Source organism: Varroa jacobsoni, unplaced genomic scaffold (assembly GCF_002532875.2).
Source record: "Varroa jacobsoni isolate VJ856 unplaced genomic scaffold, vjacob_1.0 scaffold_1265, whole genome shotgun sequence".
NCBI classification, from domain to species: Eukaryota; Metazoa; Arthropoda; class Arachnida; order Mesostigmata; family Varroidae; genus Varroa; species Varroa jacobsoni.
Genome location: NW_019214167.1, coordinates 140,917 through 162,647, shown reverse-complemented (window position 1 = coordinate 162,647; position 21,731 = coordinate 140,917). Strand labels below are relative to the sequence as shown.

Sequence of the window (21,731 nt, the reverse complement as noted above, 5' to 3'; positions counted from 1 at the left end):
GTTCGATATTATCGGTGTCGCCACCGCCACCGTTCTTAGTTCAACTTAACGTCACTACTGCTGCTGTTACAGCTTCTATCACCGTCGTCATCACGATAGTCGCCGTCTGCAGTAACAACGATAGTTCTAGACGACCGTCAGTGGTGAGCAACAGCAATTGCGGCTTTGTGTAAAGGGGCTGCTGCTGTGATATTGGCGGTACCACAGTTCTGTTACGCGCTCCGCCTGGCCGTTCGCTACTGCTGCTGCTGCTGCTGCTGCAATGGCTGCCGCCTGGCGGTTCATATGGCAACCGACTGCGCTGGCCGCTACCAAACAGCAGTCGTCCCCCGACCGGCCAAGTGGTATCGTCCGCGCCTCTGCTGCCGCTGTCTTTAGTGAGCCGTCGCCGGTCGAGTCGCTCGCTCACTCACTCCCTCACTCACTCACTCACTCACTCACTCACTCACTCACTCGCTCGCTCGCTCGCTCGCTCACTGACTCACTCGCTAGCTCGTCTGCCGCCGCCGCCGCTGTTGCGGCCCTTCAGACCCTCGCGCGACTCACTCACTCACCCACTCGGCTGTTTGGTCGTTCTCTTCTCGGCGCTCCACTCTTCGGACGATACCAACTATGTCGCGAAGGGACGAACGAGGCTCGAAACAACGGCGGCATAAACGCAGTGGTTCGCTCAGCTGCTGTCGCCCCCTTCGCCTGCTTCCTTCGCTGCTGCTTTTGCCGATTTTGGTGCTCCAGTAGAAAAATTCTACCTGACCACGACCCGCAAGTAGCAGGACCATGGCCAGTCACAATAATAATAGCAGCAGCGGCGGCAACGACATTGCTGTTACTGTCTTTTGCAGTTATCGTCTCGGCTACAGCAATGACATCTAAACCACCCCCGTTTCAATAGGTAGGCTCATATTAGCCTTTTTTTTTCTGTTGGTTAAGGAGAGTGACCTACCCACTGTCCATATTTGCCTGTATACAAACATGCCAAGTTATATACAAACACGCGACCCATGTTTAAGGTGTTGAGACTGTCGTAAGATAGGGCAGTTAGACATACGTGCGCCACAGTTAGTGACAGGCGATGCGTATCTAGCAGTAAAATTCGAAAATGACTGATACTCATTATTGATCTTTGCTGATTATAATCGTGTTTCATCCGCACAGCAATTGAAACTTCGATCAACGAAGCTTCACTCTTTCCAAAGGCACGTGGCAACGCGCCAACATCACGGTGAGGAAGGACATTCTCAGATGTAGCATAGTAGAGTCGAGGATCTGGTGGGGATATTGTATTCCTTTTGGATGTCAACTGGGTCATTAACGATCAAACAGCCCCCACTGATCTATAGTATAATACGAACCGAATTGATTATTAGAACGCAATCTGTTCGCCGATTCCCAGATGTGATCTTCTAGGAAAGAGCAGAAATGGCTTCAATCTTTGCATAGAACTTTTAACTAAAACTTTACTCATTACAATATAATATACTGTCTGCCTTATACGTGATCCGCATTAGCTACAATAACAGCCGGTTCGTTCTATCCAGATTCTGTAGGGTAATAAAAAATCATCATCATGCTCGTCTCTTTATCTCGTGTACTAGCCTATTCTAGTAGATGAGCTTTTATAGTTCAGCAAAGGTCGAATGGAACCGCGCGCACTCGCTCATCCTACGCGGACTAACACAACAAAACATTAACTGACTCGTCGCTGATACAAAGAAACACAGATGCCGATGTCCATCCACCTGATGTTGCCTGTGGACAAAGGCAACGTTAGCACGATGAAAGCAACTGGCCTCTGGGGGGACCGGGGGGACAAAGAGCTAACAGAAGAAGCCGCTATCGACCTCAAATACTGTTGCTGTCAGGATGTCTTCCCCATTTGGGCACTCGTGAGTGAATGAAATCTTTATAGTGGGTGCGTGTGCGTGTACGTATATGGCTTCTAAGGCGTTCGCTCGCGGCAGCCCCTGTGCAGGGCTGGTACTTGTTTTTACGCGTTGGTCCGTCTGCTCTCGGTTCGCTGCCAGCTTGTGCCGATAGCAACAGACATTGTGGTATCACAAGAATTCGCGAGCTTCACCGCTGCCATACTCGGCTGCACCGCTTCTACCCCTATGCTAGCTTATATGGAAGTATAACTTTATTGGATTCCCTATATAGAGATAGACGCAGTAGCAGCAGGCCAGGGTGGCGGCCACACAGCCTCGTTTACGTTTTCGCCGCCCAACGTTGTTGGTATCAACGGAAGCAATGAGCTCGTCTACGGTCTAGAAGCTGGTGGACAGACAGGATCAGACGGCCCCACAGGACCGCCACGTTGAACCAGGAAAGAACGAAGGGCCACAAAGCGACAACGGGGACAGTAAGAATCACGTGTTGGACCACTAGCCAAAAGGCTTGGCAACCGCGGTGGCGCATACATATCATTAGCTGTACATTCCGGCCGCTGCCGCAGCCATCGTCATTGCCCTCGCCTGGATAGGCAAACAGGCAAACATCGTAATAATAACAATAATCTCCTTGCATACGCAACAATGATAGTGCAAATAACTATTCTAATTCTTAATGGAGAATTACTTCGATGGAAACAGGGGAAACGGCACCTCCATAAGAGGTTATCAGACGCTTAAAATGACTAAGTAAGTGATCAGTAGCAGTCGATAGCATTGCTACGATATGAAGGAAGAACAATCGCAATGTTAATAGGTTTTACCAAAACTGTTTGTCCGTACTTCAAATAACACCATACATACATTCATTCATTACTCAGATCGGTGAATCTCTTGGACATTTGCCAATTGATAAGATTAGATAGGTTTCATCAAAGAAACGAGTTTAGCCGAGCTATCTTGTGACGATTCCCTGAACCAGTCACAGTATCGCTTGTCTAACCTTAGTTAGTTAGCATCCAAAACAAATTGCTCATATATGAACGAAACTTTGCGGTTTTTTTCTGCCTGGATTCCGGACGTTGCAAATCCCAGAGAAATTTCTCGGATGATTATTGCGGATAACCAGTTACAAAAAAAGGAACTATTAAGGACTCTATCAGAAGTAGAAAGGGCATACGTTTGTTAGAAATTAACTCAACTACTGGTAATATCGACAGCTTCCTACGTTGAATAACATTATTATTACTAACCTATTTGCAGTCCCGGTCTCAATCAAGTCATAATTGGTTAATTGGTCCTAACAACTCACTGGACCGAACAACGTAAATCTGCAATATATATATATATATATATATATATATGGAATATCTACGCGTGCAGGGTTGTATAAATAGATTACGTTCGGTGCATCATAGAATCAATACAAACTACACACTATTTTGTTTCGATAGAATTAGGGGTGGTGAATAGTCTTTTTTAAGGTCAAAGCAGGATTCAAGAATGACAAGCGATGCCGTTACCTCGATACAGTCGTAGATACAAAAGTAGCTAATCAGTTACTTATTCAGATATTAAAATTATATCACTTTTATATATATATATATATCTATCGTTTTGCAATCCGCATGTCCTTCGTTTATCAAAACCATGATTAGTACTAAGTCAAAAGAGTAAAGCATCTGTGTGTGAATCTATAGTTATCAAATATGTTATCATTTAATTAGCGCTAGAAATTTCGATGTACTTTAGGGTTTAGGGGAAGAGCTGTGATGTTCTGTTATGGTTGTCCTTAATATCCTTCTCTTCATAGAATCAAAGCAGCTATAAACGACAAACATGACTGGATTTGCTATCTCGCTTATTGTGAGACATTGTCCGTTCTGCGAATTGGTTTTTCAATGAAATGAAAATGTTCTTACGTTAGTTTCGAAAATTCGCATCCCTTTCGCTCGCTTTCACTCTCTCCCTCCATATATATTATATCCTGTACAAAAACGAATATGGAACCGTACGATAAACATCAAAGCAGAACTATTCTAGACACAGTATAATTTATCTTAAACGCGATCTGGATTGCTGTTGGCCATAATTACTCGATGTTGCTGGACTCGATAGGAAATGACCAAAATCAATTTGACGCCGGCTAGTACCTGTGCGAAGGTGTATCCATGGCTCACAAAAAGGGTACGCGTACGTCGTTTTTCTTTTTCTACGTATAACGTCACAATCATATACGGCACGAGTCACAGTGATCAGAAGCAATAACCAGGTGATACCAACGCTGCTGTCGTCCTGGCGAGCGTCTATTACTTTTCGCCCGCTTTCATCTATGTGCCCGTAGTGACCAATTGTTAGTTAGCGTCATTTTAGCAGATACCTTTTCGCTACACTATGAACAAGACAAAAAATAAATAACAGCTCTTTTTGGCAGCCCTTTGCCGGCGACAACGAACGGCTTTCAAACATCGTGTGATCGCAAACACTGCCTCGTTAACGCAATTCATTGAATGACGAATGATGATCATGGGCTGTCCACCTGTTACCAGTCAGTACAACAGAACGTGAAGAATAGGGAACGGGCCGACGCACACGTAACAATATAGGTCCGCACTATAACACAAAATAATCGTCTTAAACGGCAGCGTTCTTTTTTTGTCCTTTTTACATCTTTTCTGTCATTTCTCCTACGGCTACGACCTGAACGCTAAGGAATCGTGTTCGATAAATAAGCAGGTATTCCTAAAATCGCCGAAAACTCATGTCCTTGCCTGATTTTATCTCTTTTGCATTTGTTAGTTTTGCTACGTTACAATGTACAACGCAGTTTTTATTACGATTTGTTTCGTCCCCATTATAAAGTAATAGCAGCTCCTGTGCTGTTATGGCTCTAAATGCGATCGTATAATAATGACGGTATTATTGTTACTGGGTAGACGGCAGCGAGCAGTAACATCCGCCTCGTATCTCGGAATATGTGTCTTTTAAGTGAATATTTAACTGTCTACTCATCTATCCTATTCTGGATAGGTGTACCAATCCATCCATCCATGAGTGTGTTGCGGTGAGCCACTTCATCCTGGCATAGTCATTCTGCTGACGTAGAACTGTGACTGTATAATTGACGGACGCAGCACAAGTGCCGTGTGTCTTCTCTCTAATGCAGCATCGCCGAAGCGGCAGCGGCGGAAACAACAACCGCAACGACGGATGACTCACCCGGCAGCAGACTGGGCTGGCAGCAACCGCCAATGGGGCTGTTGTACAAGTCATGAGTGCGTCCGGGCGCCCCCACAGGCCATCATCAGTGGCCACCGGGGGCTGCTGCGAGTGCTACTGCAGGAACTGGCGCGACTCGCTCACTCATCAGTTCGCTTACCCAGTGGCAATGTTGCCAACAACAACGCCTTACAAAGTTGCAGCTGCCGTTACTAGAAACTGGGGTAGTCATTTAGCCGCTTAACTTCGATCACCTTGCGGATGAGTTGACTGAGTGGCGAGTGAACTAACGGCCTCTAAGGACGACAAATAGTTTCGGTTTTGTCCTGCGAGCTCAGAAATGGAGAGGAAGTAAATGTAAAAAAGAACGAAAATAGGAGGGGGTTGGACGGCAGCAAGCTCCGACAGGAAATGCCCAACTCGACTATATTAGTCATATATGCATATGTACGATTTAATGGACATAGATACAATGTTATTTATGCAAATTGTTTGGTTTCAATGAATGGCACAATGCCATGACTCGGCCAGATTTACGCTGGTCTGGTGGCAGGTCTGAGGATGGCTCCTTCTTCACTAGTATCCTTTTGTGATATTCGAAATAGGCCGCCACTGTTGAGCTGCATTATTGGAAATCAATTCGGTCAGGAACGTTAGAGTATACTAGCTAATCGTGATATAAATATTCGCATTGAAAACGTGCGATTTAGAATCGTGTCTGGGATGAATCGTGTATGATAAACAGGCAAATGCATGAAGGAAAGGTACCGCGCTCTATTTGTATTTTTGTAAGTAAAACAATAACATTAAATTTATTAGAGATAGACACATCCCAGCTACCGTTTAGTGTGTCGTCATATCTTCATCATCTTCGCAGCATAAACAGGCAACGACTAAATCAATTTAGTTAAGACAATCGAAGTCATATAGGATATACAGCTATAACAAAATCATAGACCTAAATAGATACGATACTAGAATGTAACAACGAATTCACCTAGCGTGCCTGCCTGCCTGAAGTAGTTCAGCAACATCCAAATTTCTTTCTTATTTCATCTTTGTTGATTATAAAGACGCTGTCATTATCGTTAGATATTTTAGATGTCTCACTGAATATTGAATAATTGTCGGCGTCGTCTTCCCCGTGCTCCTGTTATATTTCGCGACATATTATCGTTTTGTACACATTTCTGGCAACGTTTGTTGCATGAACGTACACAACACACATTTTAACTCGCGTCGCATTCTAGTAATGCTTGAATGGTGGCAGGCGTCCTTTTTTTTGCTGACCGACAGGTGGAAAAGTTGTATTTCTTTAGGCCTCTTCGTATCTTGCGAAAATCTGCTCTCTTGTTCAACCTATTCTACGTGGGGCTGCAGCCGCTGCCACCATCACTGCTGCTGCCACGAGCGACGTCATTCCTAGGGAACACTCGCTGCCCTTCTCGAGACATGTAAAAAGTGAATGTGCGCTTCTAGACACCTCTTATGCTTCTCCAGTAACCTTGGAGACGAACGCCCTGCACCACTCCCACAGCCTGCCAAAGCCCTATCGTTTTTTGCCGTTACCAGCACTAACATTTCTAGTCAGTATCTCTTACTTTTGCACCTCTTATTCCCCTGTACCCCGAAACCAACAGCTGGATCTGTACGCAGCACCAATCCTAGATGTTTATGCCGCTCCATCACAACCATCCAAATTAAGACACCCGCCAGACGTAGCTAGTTCCTATTAATCAGACGCCATTTTCACTGGTACTACCACTACTGTTCTTGCCACCTCGGCTGGTAGTCGTCGTCGCAACTTCGGATCGACAGCAGTTTTCGTTCGCGTCTGGCTCACACCCCTCGTTTGTCCGTTGATGGCCACCCCTTCCCGTCGCTCACTAAGCCAACCTAGTGTGCCCTAGCCAACTCGGTGTCGTCGTCCCTCTAAGACGCACGCTTTGCCCATCACACTGCTATCCATGTCCGCCCGACCGACCAACCGCCCGGTATCCGCCATTCACTACACCACTTCCTACAGCAACGTCCTCCAGAGAAAACCGTTGCATCCCCAAGGCCTGAATTACCTCCCCTCGCCGCTGATAGCACAATCCTTTCTCTTCTCCTCGACCCTTTCCCCAGTTAGCTCTGTTTCCTTTAGTCTTCCCCAGGCTCCTACAACTCCCCGGGCCCTTCCCCCACTCAATCCGTTCTCATCTCATCCAGTAGGAACAGGGCGAGTGGCTGGTCGGCCGACCGCCCGCCGGTGCGCCTATTCCATGCTATTGCCGCCTTGATCTCGATTCGTCCAACCTTGTACGTCACAGGAAAAGCAAGCAGCTTACGTCTCGATGGTGGCGCCCTCAGGACAGTGGCGCTCCCCTGAATGAGAAAAGGATGTAAGGCAGCTAGCATCCCGAAACAATTCCCCCAACCCGCTACGGAGTCCGTAGCGGTGGCGGCCACCGCCGCCTCCGTTCCAGCCAAATTGTAGTAGAGACTCCTCCTTCATGGAGAGAGAAGAAAAACAGCAGGCTGCTAGGCAAGGCAAGACGAGACAGCCAGCCTCTAGGGCTGTGCTCGGGAAAGAGAGAGATGGGCCAGAGAAAGGAACAGGGCCGTTGGGTGGCTGGGGGCTGAAGGACGGTATGGCAATGATGCCCCCACTCTCCTCTGAGCAGCGCAGCATCGGGCCCTTTCCGCTTGGCGCAGCCTAGTTTATGCCCGATTTTTTCCCGTACCCTCGAAAGTAAAGGGTCCATCCATTGCTGTGCTTTCACTAGCGCCCCCATAGCCTTCCCTTTATCTTGACACTTCCCGTACGATTTTCGCTCGGGCCAACCCTAGTCGTCCTGCTTGCTCCTTGGTACTGTACATGTCGCTGCCCCTGTTTCAGACCAAGCATCCAGCCTCAACGAAAATGGTAGTGGATGGTGGCCGAAAAAACGGCCACTGTGAGCGCTTTCATTTCGGCGTCTAGTTGTCCTTCTTTGCTGCGATGTCTCCCTACGAAATGCAGTTTCTACCCCCATTCGCCCTTCCGAGACCCGGCAGCAGTACTTGCTGTAGGAGCAGCATCAGCGATCCCGTTTTCCCGTGCCTGCCTGTTTCTGCTCTTCCCGGTGGCGGCAGCCCCAGCCGACGAGGACGACGATTTAAGCGCCGAGTGTCGCTCTGCCTGGCAGCAGAGTGCTGCTGCGGGTCGTTGGCTGATGCTGCTCTACGTCGCGCTGCTGTTCGCTTCTTCCCTGTCGGACACTACTCTGTTCGGGCCGCTGGGCGATACCACGAACAAGGCCGGCGGGGACGAACGGGTCGTCTGCTTTGGTTGTCCACCATAACAACGCGCACACAGCACCCGAGCGGCCAGAGAGCGAACCAGTCAGTCAGTCAGTCAGCCAGCCAGCCAGCCAGCCAGCCATCCTTCCTGAGCTGGGTGACGGCGGCGAACAACTCATATCACTACCAGCCAACTTGCACGGCAGTAGCTGGTACTATTCGGTTTTAACTCATACACAGAAAAAGGAAGAGACCGTAGCAGAGGTGGCACCAGCAACTGCAGAAGTGGTGGCAGCAGCAGGCGACTCTGCGAGATAGTGGCACAGGCAACAGGGTAGAATAGAAGAATACTAACACCGCCGTCGCTGCCCGACGGTTTTTACAGAATCTAGATTAGCAACGTAACGCAACACGACGGCAAGCATGGGCAGGTTTTCACGTACACGTGTACATGTATAGTGCAAATACACGTACTGCTGTAAAAAACAAAAAAAAAAAAAATAGCACTACTGCAAACAAAGTAAACCCCTTAGTGGAGAGACATAGAGGTCTACGGAGACTGCAAGATCGCTTCCGATGTTCCGCAGCGACCAGACCAACGAATCGACAGATACGATCGTAGCGATCATGATAGCATCCCTGATGCTGCAATGGATTCATATCCATCCAGCTGGTGGTCGTATTCTTCCTTTTTGTGTCTAAGTGAAGACAGGACCCCATATTCACGATATTTCTATACAAATTGCCATTTGCTGTCTTATTGACAAGGTCTGGTAGAGTCAGTAGAAGTAGTTACAAGCTACGGCAGAAACGCGGACCAGAAACAGCGAGATCCAGACATGATTCCTTTGGCTTTGCTCATTTCGTCAGTGGGTGTCCCTTAGTGATGGGGACCCCTGGACCTGCAGGTATCTCTTCTTCGGCCACGTAACGTCTGTTTCAATGAGCTTTGTGCCGTACATCTGAGACACAGCCGTCCCTTTTCACCCACGACTTTTATCTAACGCGAACGCGCCTATCAGTTAGGGACCACTAATAGGACTATGGGCGCCGGCAACAGCGATGGGAACGGAAAATAGAAGCGCTGGATCGATGATGTAAAATAATATATATTTAATATGCTATCAAGCTTAGCACGCTCCATCGCGATATCGTTTCCCCTTGTCAATATACGTATAATCTTATATTGGTGTTATGATTATTGTGCTTCTTATACGACGATCATTCGCAAGGCGTCGGCGGGTGCCAACAACGGAAACGTATATTAAAAACAACAACAACAACAACAACAACAACAACGTCTTCTCCACGTAGTTGTCAGTCGAAGCGTAATTTTTGATACGTGAAATGGAGGATTGATACGAATATACATCCGTAGATACACGTTCAATTATGTATGTATGTATGCATGCACAGAGAGTACACAGAAATGTATGTGTTCAAATGTATAATAATAAATACGTGGAGACATTAGACGTCTTTATTTATATCCACCGATTTCATAATTGAATCTATGAAAAAGAAAAAGAGCTCAAATTTCTCACCTTTGTTTAGTTTCGAGTTAAGCAGAAACTGTGATTGGCTCCGTCCCAGTTCTCTTCGCCGTTTTTCTAACGATTTTACAAAAAACACAACCAATAACTAACAAGAAGCGTGTTAAAACTTTCTTCAAATTTAGAAACAAGATCAGCGAATGATGTTTAAAAATAGCGTACGCAGATTGGTCTCTTTTCTCTTCCTCTTTCTTCGTTCGTATTGATTCAAACTTATCACCTGACAAGAAGCGCGATATAATTTATAACGCGCTATTTAGTCATAGTGATAGGTCTACAATTGGCACACCTTTATCAAACACTAAACAGACAAACAAATAAACGCGTTCAGATGGTCAAACAGCTTCTATCTTGAAAGATTATTAAACGTAATTAAGGCAGGGCAGCAGGAACATGGTTGTAACGGTCGAATTTTTATTTTTCTACCAATGTTGTACTACTCGCCGTTGTAGTAATGATCTGAAAGTCACTGACAGGTATTCGGACAACTCTTACTCTCTCTATGTACTACGCTCTCGATAGAGAGAGCGCGCGCGAGAGAGAGAGAGAGAGAGAGAGAGAGCCTTAGCCTGATGATGATTATCAAGCGTGGTTGTGTTGTTAAAGGTCGCGACGGAAAGAGGTCATTTGAATTGGAGAGCAGTGGCACGGTGCAGATACTCGGGCAAAGGTTACCACGTCACCACTACGATACGGGTGTGCTTTGAACAACAAATGTGAAATATAGAAAACATGGTTGACAGAAATCGGTGAGAAGACTTCCTGCAAAAAGCAGTCCGTACCTTTAAGTGGATTTCAATGCTGTTCAGTTGTCAAGCTGTCCGCTTTCATAGTTAATGGCATCAACAACGACCGTAAAGGGTAACCACAACATCAACAAAAAAAAAAAGCCGAAAGATTCAAACATGGGACAATCCGCCAACGACACTTTACGCACCTAATAGCGATATCGTGTAACGTGACATTTCTTCGTCTTAATGCTTACAATTTTATAGGAAAAGCCAAGATGACGACACTTCAGTTTAATATAACAACGCCCAACGTAATACCAAGGCTCATAAGGTACCCAGCAGGTGCATGTGATAATGGCATGATAGCCAATAAGAAAAAAAGAAACGAAATAACTTCAGAGGCCTTTTGAAGCGTGAAAATAGGTCATTGAGATCCTCTGTCGTCTGGTTGATACAATTGTATGGATCGTATCATAGTAGGATTTTGCACAAAATTCATCCTTACTTACTAATAAAAAAACGGCCCAGTGGTTGGAATATATTTGCTCAAGAACCCAACTCGCAGTAAAAACTATGCAGAAAACAGTTTCAAAAAGGCATAGATGGCGATCGAACAAATAGAACAAAAAAGCAGCGTGTCGAGTGGGTGAGCTAAAGTGTAGTCATGCCGAGTATAGAATAGCTTCCAAGCAATCTAGTTAGGCCTGTCTTTACTACACCGAATTCAGTTACTGGGCGACCTTCCGATAATAGTAATGCTGCTGCTGCTGCTGTCAGTGGGCCCAGTGACGTTTGAGCTGGCCTAAAGATACTGAGAGGTCTTGCATTAATAAAATTATGACGTCATTAAAATTGTCAGATATGGTTGTTTGAAAACAATGTAGCAGTAATAGAGAATATTGTATATAATAAAGTAAACGAACATGTAAACGCAGCAATGGCATAAAAGGGCGTACGTTGAAAAGGGAAACAAAAGGATCATTGGCTTCGGTCGACCGACACAAGGCCCTACTTTCAGCGGAGTGTGTCGCTATGGCGGATTGAGGGAGGCAGTGCGACCTGGCGTCATCTTCGGCCCAACGACGAAACGTGAAGCTACCACTCGCAGGGGAGCTGTATGCTCAAGGCGACCAACCATTGCTAACACGAATATATATGCAATAATCAAAAAAAATATCTAACGGCACTACAGAGGTAAACTGGGGCGAAAACTGGGGGACTGGTATAACAGAAAAATACTGCGAGCTCACAAATTGAAAAATCATGATAATAACAACAACAACGAAAACGACCGAATTTAAGATTGCGAAATGGTTTTATGAAATAAATCCTACATAAATAATAATATGTATTTGTGTAATCAGGCGCGTACGACGAGGTGCGGCAAAGAATTCGCAGAAGGAACTTCCGTGGCGAAGAAGACTTATATTGCCAATGTGTATGAATGATTCCAGATACAAACCCCATTTAATCTTCTTTCATGAAAAAGATATTTTGACACGTTCGACGACTCCGCGGAAACTGTTCGTGCAGCATCCTTACGAAGAGCTTGCTTTGTGATGAGTGAATAACACTTATAACAAAACTAGGTAGTCAGCTTCATTGACATGTTTGCAACTTACTTAAAACTTAAACGCATTGGCCGTTGTTTTTACGGTTTCAGAATGATATCATTACATTGATTCACTTTTCTGTTGCCGTTCGGAACGCAGTGACCCGTTGGTTCATTTACCCATAGCGTACGTATTATTATGAGATGTCACAAAAAAAATAAGAGAAGCGTTTCGTGGCGGATTTTAGTATGAGACACTAAAAACGTTCGAATAGGGTGATTGTGTAAATAGCCTCACAAATTAAATGAGCCTAACGGTGTTTTTGTTGTCCTTTCAGGGCGTCATAGAAAACCTAAATTAATATTGTGACGACACGATTTTTTTTTAGTAATTACGTGTACTACTGCAATTATTATTATTATTATTATTATTAAACGTAAGGATCTTTCTGTTAAGCGGTTACCCAGATGCAATTACCGAAATGCATCAAGTGAACAGGTTGTTTTTCTGATCTGTAGCCACTTTGCATAAGTGAATGTTGCATTATATAAGGAACAATATGTACATGTTTCCAATTCAATATAGTCGGTTCTGCTTCCTAATTGGATGCTCCTGAGGGGAAAAGGAAACTACAAAAGAAGCTATTTACATTAGATAACTGTGAACATTTATAAAAGTGGTAGTCGTTACGATACAGCATTATTTGAAGCGTTTGCATGTCTTTAATCCAATGCTTGATTCCACATGTTGGAGTGACCTATGAAAAAACGTTTAACTAGGTTCCATAATGTAGTTTGAAAGTGGCCCAGTGATTTTATTATGTCATCGAAAATTGAACGTATTATTGTTTGTATAACATTTCTTCGGTTTATTAAGTATCACAGTTGAGCTTAGTATACGTTTTGTTTAGCAAAACGGCTTGTGAGCAGATATTTTTACGGAGGTTTTTCGATTGACCGGAGAGACTATTACAGCTCTGTCAAGGCTAAGATAGGTCTCAGTCATCATACCCATCTGTGTGACGCTGCCACAAGGCTGTTCACCCACTACCATCATGATCACAAGCATAATCAATGTAATCGTGATGATGACGAACGCATCGCGGCCTGCGAGGGGCCGCAAAGTAGGAACGAAAAAGGTAGGAAAAAAAAGCAAGCGAGACGACTGAGAGTGTTCATTTTCGTTGAATGTTACTTGGGAGATTCCGGATGTAAAGCCGGAAGGCGGATATGACGGCAGCCACTAGCCGTTGACTATTGCTACTAGTATCGTCAGTGTTGCGCTATCGCTGTTGCTCGTAGGAGAGTATTTACTGTGTCGCGATGCCTGGCAGGCATTGTAACTCAGTATCGGCGCGGTTAGAGCTGGCATCGTCTTTGAAACGAATATACGCCTCAATGGTGGTAAGGCAAGCAGCACAGCAGAGAACTCAAATAGCCAACCCGTCGGTTCGATTCCGTCGGCTGCCCCATACCGTCTTTCGACAACAGGTATACAAACCGGTAGACAGGTACGACGACGTAGATAGGTAAACACACACAGCCATGCTCACAGCCAGAAAAAAAACGACGGGAATTTGCTGACGCTGCTGTTGTGAGAGACAACGAAAGCGATGGACGAATGAAGATCCTTAGGGATGGGAATCGCTATTTACGTAATCGTCGTCGTCGTCGTCGTCGTCATGATCACTTTCTTTATCCGCTCCTCCTTTACTTAGGCTGTCTAGCACGCGTAGCGTGTTCGAAGGATTCGGTTAATTTGTTAATATTTCATATTTGGTTTTGTCATTCTATTAACAATCTTTTACATTATCCGTACGCGGTACTTATTGTACAGGCGTACATAACAACTGGACCTAGGAGCATATTAACGTCTCGAGTATCCCAACTCCGTTTGCATGGTTTCTTCTTCTTCTTCAGGAGCTTCTCACATTGCTTGTGGGAAGCTCCTGAAGATATATTTGACGTATTTATGACGTCGTCAGTCAACCAGGTTTTCAACAGCCCTCCACTGAGCCGCTGCTGCACGGGCTGGCGTAGGGAGCTGTCTGCTCTCCAGCTTACCTTTTCTGGTCTACACAAGCAGGCGAGCGCGCATATAATTGCCTAATTATTATGCGCATTATTTCAGTGTCTATTTGCACCAAGGCAAACAAGTCTATCCGACTGTAAGCTTCATATAGCAGGGTACCTACTGGCTCGCTCATCACTCATCACTCCACATATAGTCTGCGGTAACAGGGTCCAATAGGTAGTCAGCGTCTCTGCGTCTATCTTTACGTGCGTGTCTGCCTGCGCGTCCAGCTGTTCCCCTCTCCTGTTGCGCGTCACATACAGGTGCATCAGCTATAAGTAACACACAAATGACTATAGCCAAATACCTTATAGGATCTGGTCAACCGCCACCGCTGCCGACTCGACCCCACCCCGCAAACGTGTCCGCTGACAACCTCTCTCTCCCTATCAGGAGTTAGCTTTTTACTTAAGTTAGTAGACGGAAGCTGGCAGCAAATTCCACATCACCATGGACCATCATGGAAAAAGATCAGAAAAAAACAAGGGGTTAAAGGTCATCCCCTAGAATGTTACTCCATTGTCAATTGCTCTCTAGATAGATTTCCATGGGTTTCCATTAGCCCACTGCCACCGAAGCGGACAGAAATTTCTTGGAACGGAGGGTGAAAGTACAACAAGATCGAGTCAGCTTATAATTTTACTTCAAGCCAATAGATTTCCTCTGTATAACACAAAAAAACACGACGATGCCATCAGTGTTACTAGTTAGCTACTACCGACAGTTGCTTCCCTGATTCCTCTTGCGATCTAGGCGACATTGCCTTGACGGATCCATCGTCGTTTACCCATACACAAGAGCAGTATACGTAGTACATATGGCAAATACATGACAACAGCCACAGAAGAGAAGTATACATCCATCCGTCCTTAAATCTCTTTATCCGACTGGCTGGTTAATAAACGGACCGAGTGTACGTAAAGATGATCGGTCAGAGCGAGTTCGATTTAGACGACGCTCGTTAAAAACACGACAAGATTACAAGACAAACAAACAGGACAATAGAAAATTCCAGGCTACACTATAGTACAGTTGGTTAACTGTTTCGCCTCCTAATCATTTTCCCGTCTTCTTTTTCCTTTGGCTCACGAATTCATCAACTGCGTCGTGAGTTTATACATTTACCTAATTTAGAGACGAGTGGCCAAAGTGCAAGCAGACATTTTGGAGTAGGTATCTAATCGCTGGCCTAGGAACGGGACGACGCACTTAATAACAGCAGCAGTATGCACTACGGCGTTACACGGAGTAGGTTATAGTTGCGCCAGCAAATCCTTATGAGCTAAAAGTATTCTTGCTGCTCATTTATATGGCTGTCAGCATTGATTACGAATGTGCTGATGTCATTATCGCGAGAAGTAGCAGAGCAGTACAAACTAACTACATGTTAACATGGAGAACAGAATGGAATCAATTCAAAATATATGATGTCAGCTAGAGTTATTTTGTTGGACGCTCTTCGTAGATGTTCTTTACTTTGACTAGCGGATAGCCATCTTCTTGAAGATATACTCGCATACAACTGAACCGACAGCATATGGCCTTCTTCTGACGAGAAGGCATAACACCTGTGAATAGATTAGGAGTTTTTTTTACACAGTAGAAGATTGTGTGCCTCTTAATCAACCATATATATATTTTACAAGAGGCAGCTTTTTGTTCCGGGAAGCCTTTGATAAAATTCTCTTTCATTGTCGTAGTCCTTATAGCCTGCATGGAAGCTACGGTCCGCATCAGCATCGGCGTCTCTTTCTCTTTGACGTAATATTATGAAAGTTGCTTTTTCACTAACTCGAAGATCTTTACAGACTGGACTGAGGTTCAAAGGAAAAGACCTCTACGATGACACTGCAGCTAGTATAGCCTCACTCTCCGGCACAATCGAGTGGCCGCTTGTTGCGCCTGTTGCGATGGCTAATGCAGACACAACAACAGCAAAGTAAAGACAGCCTCCGTTAAACTTCTATCGGGATATTCTGGTGTTGTTCTGGCTGTCGTTGCAACTTGTGACGTTCTTAACGCAGTCAAGAGCGCGTTGAGGCCATGGTATCATCTTCATCGTACGAGATTGCTCGCGTACGCTTGCCGCCACCGCTTCGACCGACTGTGAAATGTAAACGAGCAGTAGCAGCGAGAAAATCAAATTTACTTGTTAGTGAGTGAGCAAATGGCAGGGACTTGTGTGCGACGAGATACATAGAAGCAGCGAGCTAAACACTGCCGTTGACACCGTGCAGTAAAATGACAAATCTTAGTAGATGACGATGGCGCGCACGGTTCTGGCGCACAAAATCCGGTAAGCGATTCTGGCCATCAGAGAGTAACAATAGGGAAGAACGGAAGGGAAATGTATGAACTAGGGCAAAAATCGCGGATAGAGACGCAAAGGAAAATGAGAAACACTTCTCATTTTAGGGTAGAAACAACGCAGGAGCGGCGTGACGGTCCTCGCGACCATAGCGACAGCCATATCAGCGATAGCAGCTGCTGCCCAACGACATTTGGCGACGGCATTGACAACGGCATCGACATGCTTACATGTTGCACGACCGACCGATAGAGGAATATACGCATGATCAAACTGTCGTCCGTCTCCTGTCTCTTACTTATTTATCTTTCGTAGCTGGGTCTAGCATTACGCGTTCGGTTCGTAACGACGACAGCCAATCCGCCAGTCAAGACCCCTTAGTCATTCGATTGGTCCGTTCCCCTTCTGGCTACCCGGCGTATCATGGCGTTGGTGACGATGGACGGCGATCGAGCCGTGATACCGTCATCACCACCAGCGCGGTATCGCAGGACCACGTGCTACGAAAACGAGGATCACCTACGGAAAACGCGCTAGACAACATCGAAGTAATTATTCTCTCTTTTCTTTTTTTTTTTTTATATTATAGCAAACTACGATTAGAACGTTTTCATGGGAGCGAATTAAAGGTATTATCACACCTCGTGTGCACCGCTGCATTCATCTGAGCTGTAAAACAGTATAACTGCAGTGGCGATAAAATATTAGAATTAACAATAAGAGCGAATACTGCCAATTATAGTATATGTGCATATTTTTAAGAACACGACTTCTATGGGTTAGCAGTCTTTGACCGTTTTTATAAGACATGGAAAGCTGACAGTAGCAGATTTGAGTTCTGTTCTTAGATATAGTCCTTGATTACCGTGAGATGGCAACGTTTGAACTTGTTGGCTTTCTTGTTTTTGGTCAAAATGAATGATACAAACATGATTACTGCAGATATACGTACTATTAACGTGATATTGGCATTTCCAATTTCTTTCTAGGTCATTGAACGAGCAATGGTCTAGAACTGAGACCCCACGAATCGTGAATGTGGTCGAAAAGGTTGCCTCTAAGCCTGCCTCGAGGATATCGTCGTACAATATGATTGCTGCGCATGCGAAGTTCTATGTTGTACAATATCATTATCCACATACCGATTCCCATCAAAGAAAGGCCAAGGGGTCGTTGGTCGGCGTAAAAATTGCCAGAGGTAGGCACTTCCGCCGTGTTACTGGGTGTCAACAATAGGGGACGCTATTCGATGTGTGCATGTCAATACGATATTTCATCTTTCTTAAAATGTTTATGGACGTATCTCATTTATTACGAAATCCTCGTTACTGCTAGTGTAATAAAGTCTCTAACATGGTCGAAAATCTAAGACATGTAGACGAATTAAACGGTAGATTGACGAACCTTGAAAAAGACAGTATCACCAGTCCTGGTTTATGTAGAAGGAACAATTACTTTGTTCCTGTACTATATATGGACCACACCTTTTGTCAGTTATAACAAAGATAAACAAAGAAAAAAAACACCTTATCTTAGAGTAAAAAAAGTTTGCTATTAAAAAAACTAATATTGACTTCAAGCATAGTTGCTTAAAATAGATAAGATTTGATAGCATGACGTAAAATGCCTTTCTGGTAGCTTCCTCTTTTATAACAAGAAATACCAAAAAACCGATGCGAAATGGGGCGACCAACTATTGCGTTCTGAATGCGATAACGTTGGATAGATAATGACTAAACATTCGATATGCCCATTTTGTTCAAGCTATCATCCCTCAATACAGCCAATATGAGTGCGTGGATATGTACAACGGCGACTATTTCCTTGACGCCAACGGAACCCAGCAAAATGGTATAAAATTACCTGTTAGCATTAATTATTTTTAATCATGATGTAAAATAGAGATAAGTTTACACTGAACATTCAACCGCTAAGATAGAGAGGCATCAAGCAAAATAATATTCCCCTTTTCTAATTATCTCGACAGCGAAGGCAATCTGACTGATGCGTATTTTATTTGAAGGCTAAATGAAGTATAAAATCATCCTGGTCTCCCTGACATTAAAAGCGGTTTCAATACATCGCCGATCGCCATTCGTTATCAGCTAGATCCTCTAAACCTTGTAGCTAAACTAAGCAATTAATTGATAGCAATAATAGTAAATATGAGGCGTACCTGAGCGCTCGGCTATCCATGTGTTGTGTGGTAACCTGCTGTTGCTGCTGCTGCTGGGGCAGTTGGTGGCTGCTGTTGATCGCCTGGGGCTGCCGTTGCCGCTGGAGCTGCTGCGGCTGGCCCGAATGGACGGCAGCGAGCTCCACCGGGCTCACATAATATTCCTCAGCCTCCGATCGAGCAGCGCACAAATCACGGACCACGGCACAACCACCAATGACCAACACAATCACTTCAATTGACGCCTCACCTCACTTGACGTTGTACACTCGTGCACTTCTTTTTCGTTGGCACGTTGAGCCGGTGCAGCTCATGTATAAGCACGATAACGCTCTTTCCTTCTCTCTCACACCTTCACTTTCTCCCTCCACGAGCTACGGGGGTGACCATCAAACAGATATCACACAAACACCACTATTTATACCTGTGTAAATATGTGTGTGTATGTATGTGTGTGTATGGGTGTGTGTGTGTGTGTGTGTGTGTGTGTCTGTGTGTGTGTGTGTGTGTATGTGTGTGCGAGTGTGCGTGATCTTTCTTGTTTCCTCCGTACTCCTTCTGCCTGCAATGGTTATGTGCACACCCCACACACATACACAGATTAATCCATTCGTTCTTTTTACCGGTTTTTTCGGTTATCGGCCACTACTAAGAACACCAACTTGAACAGATCAGTTTATCGTTTCCATCGGTAATGAGGTCCGTTATTCGCAATGTTAGCTCCTTTGAGGTCGGCACTGTTCCACCGGTATGGCTTCTGTGACACATGCGAAAGATTCAGGTGGCTTCGATTCACACTCGTAAGTAGGGGAAAGAAAGTAGTAGCGCAACGAGATCGACGACGGACCGTTGTCGTTGACGTCGTCGAGAGAAATTCTGTGAACCCGGTGAATTTCTTGGAATAAACGAAACGCGAACACCTGCTTGAGCCTGGATGACAAGGATAGTCAGAAAAAACCAGAGGCCGACTATTTTATTCCATTTGAGGCCTACAACCACAACCTAGTGTACAGCAAAGACGTTGACGCTGGCCTCTATGGCTTCAGAGCGCGTGGAGGACACACTTGACGGGCTGACACAGTGCTGTGAGCCCAGATGTCCAGTTGCTGGAGTCGAGCCACGTTACGTAAAGGCGTAGCAGCGTCTTACGAATATACGCGCCCAGACTGACAAAGCAGAGTCCGCTGAAGGTGGGTATGTAGGTAGTATTGATATGAAATCGGACCACCGCCGCTGACTGAGTAACAACAGACTGCCGCTGCTGTCGCAATTGCTTCTACTGTCGTTTCTTTTTCTCCTTTCCTGGAAATCTGTGTTTGTCTATTTATACGCTTTTGTGGGTATTTCTGTCACTAAATTCACGGGCTGTTCGAGGAAATGCCGAACATGTGCACAACTGACAGATCGCGAAGTCATACGCCTGATGCGACACATATAAACACCAGCCATGCAGCCAAAGACAAAGGATCGCTGCGCCAGGGAAATCTTTATTGCAAATGCTCTCGTAAATTACAAGAACGGTGAACAACGTGGAGGTGCGCCAAGGTATATGCCACGATCACCGTACTGCACTGTCTGCCGCTATTACGTGTGTCTGTCTGTTCCGATCTTTTCCTTCTTGTTTCTCCACGTGTTGCCCGTGCTTGATTCGTCCTGTCAGCCAGTCCGGTTATTTATACTGCAAGCGACACCTTCCTAACTCGAATGATGGCCAGAATTCCAAATGACTTTGAGTTCAGCTATCGCAAGGTTGATTGTTGATCGACGTGTTACAAATGACACTTTGGCTACAATCCATTGACAGTACGGAGTCACTCGCCTGCAAGACGACAAAAAGAAACTCAATGAAATATAACATCTATATAACCGTTTCAGTATATAATTTGTTCTTAGTTGATTAATCTATAAAACGCCTTCCATGGGGTAACTAAGTTTTCCAAATAAATTATTTATATAAATAGACGAATTAATTAATTCTAGTTGAACGACTCGAGCATAAATCAAATCTTTTCTTTAGGCAATCGAACTAATTACATAATGGTAAATAGAGATACGTTTGACTAAGTGACTGCGTGTCCTATCTTTAAGCCGACAGGTGAGACACCATCAGCTCGCGGTTCGGAGAAAATATTTTTGATCACACACAAATCATAGTGAAGCTTTATAGCATTTCACTCACTTTTTGACAATGGATATATAGTGAATTATATCGCAATAGACATATCGGTCTCGTCGGACAAGTCCAATGGTTATAAAATTACTATATAGTTTGAAACCATAAGAAAAACTTTGGCTTAGGTAAAAAGCAAACAAAGCTGCATGAATTGACAATTTCGACATAGAACACATATTTAGAAAGCTTGAATTCGCCATCAAGTCTAGACAGCGTTTACGAGAAAGCCTTCGAGGCGAACCCAGGGCTGTATAGGTCCTTTGGGGGTGCGAATGTAACCAGTAGAAGAAACTAAACTTCCCACCTTAGACTGTGGGTACAGGGAATCAGTGCTTGCTCTACCCAACAAGCAGGAAACTTTTAGTGAACTGCGGGATAGCTCTACGTCGTGTGGCAAACCATCAAGCCAATGACGGCGGTCGATAATACAGTATCGCCTCGTAACGTCCTCTCGTCAATCTAACGCGTCATGACTCACTCACTTGCACACACTAAAATACGGAGAACGCTTCAGCCCCACCCAATCTGCTTACGCGAAGGCACAGTGCTGGTCTGCTTTGATCTCGCCTGATACCACATGCAGTATTTCAAATATATATATATATATATATATATATATATATATATATATCGTATACTGTGGTTCTAGCCGCCTACAGGCAAAGGCAAAGTAGTAAAGTGTGAGCAGCATCGTTCTTGACGTTCTGACCCCAGTCGGAGAAACCCTCACCAGTCCTGTGTAAATAGGACTCGGGCACTGCGTGAACTCGGATTTGTCTACGCTTCCCATTTATC

At 44.8% G+C, this 21,731-nt stretch overlaps 1 protein-coding gene across 1 annotated transcript in view; it reads right to left on the bottom strand.

Moving 5' to 3' along the window:
- The window catches only part of LOC111268216 (uncharacterized), a 48,137-nt gene that overhangs the window by 15,883 nt on the left and 10,523 nt on the right, over nt 1-21,731 (bottom strand). The window contains exon 2 of the mRNA XM_022847059.2: nt 18,764-20,582. Within this exon, the coding sequence (XP_022702794.2) occupies nt 18,764-18,783 (20 nt within the window). The 5' untranslated portion in view covers nt 18,784-20,582. The remainder of the gene's footprint in view (nt 1-18,763; nt 20,583-21,731) is intronic.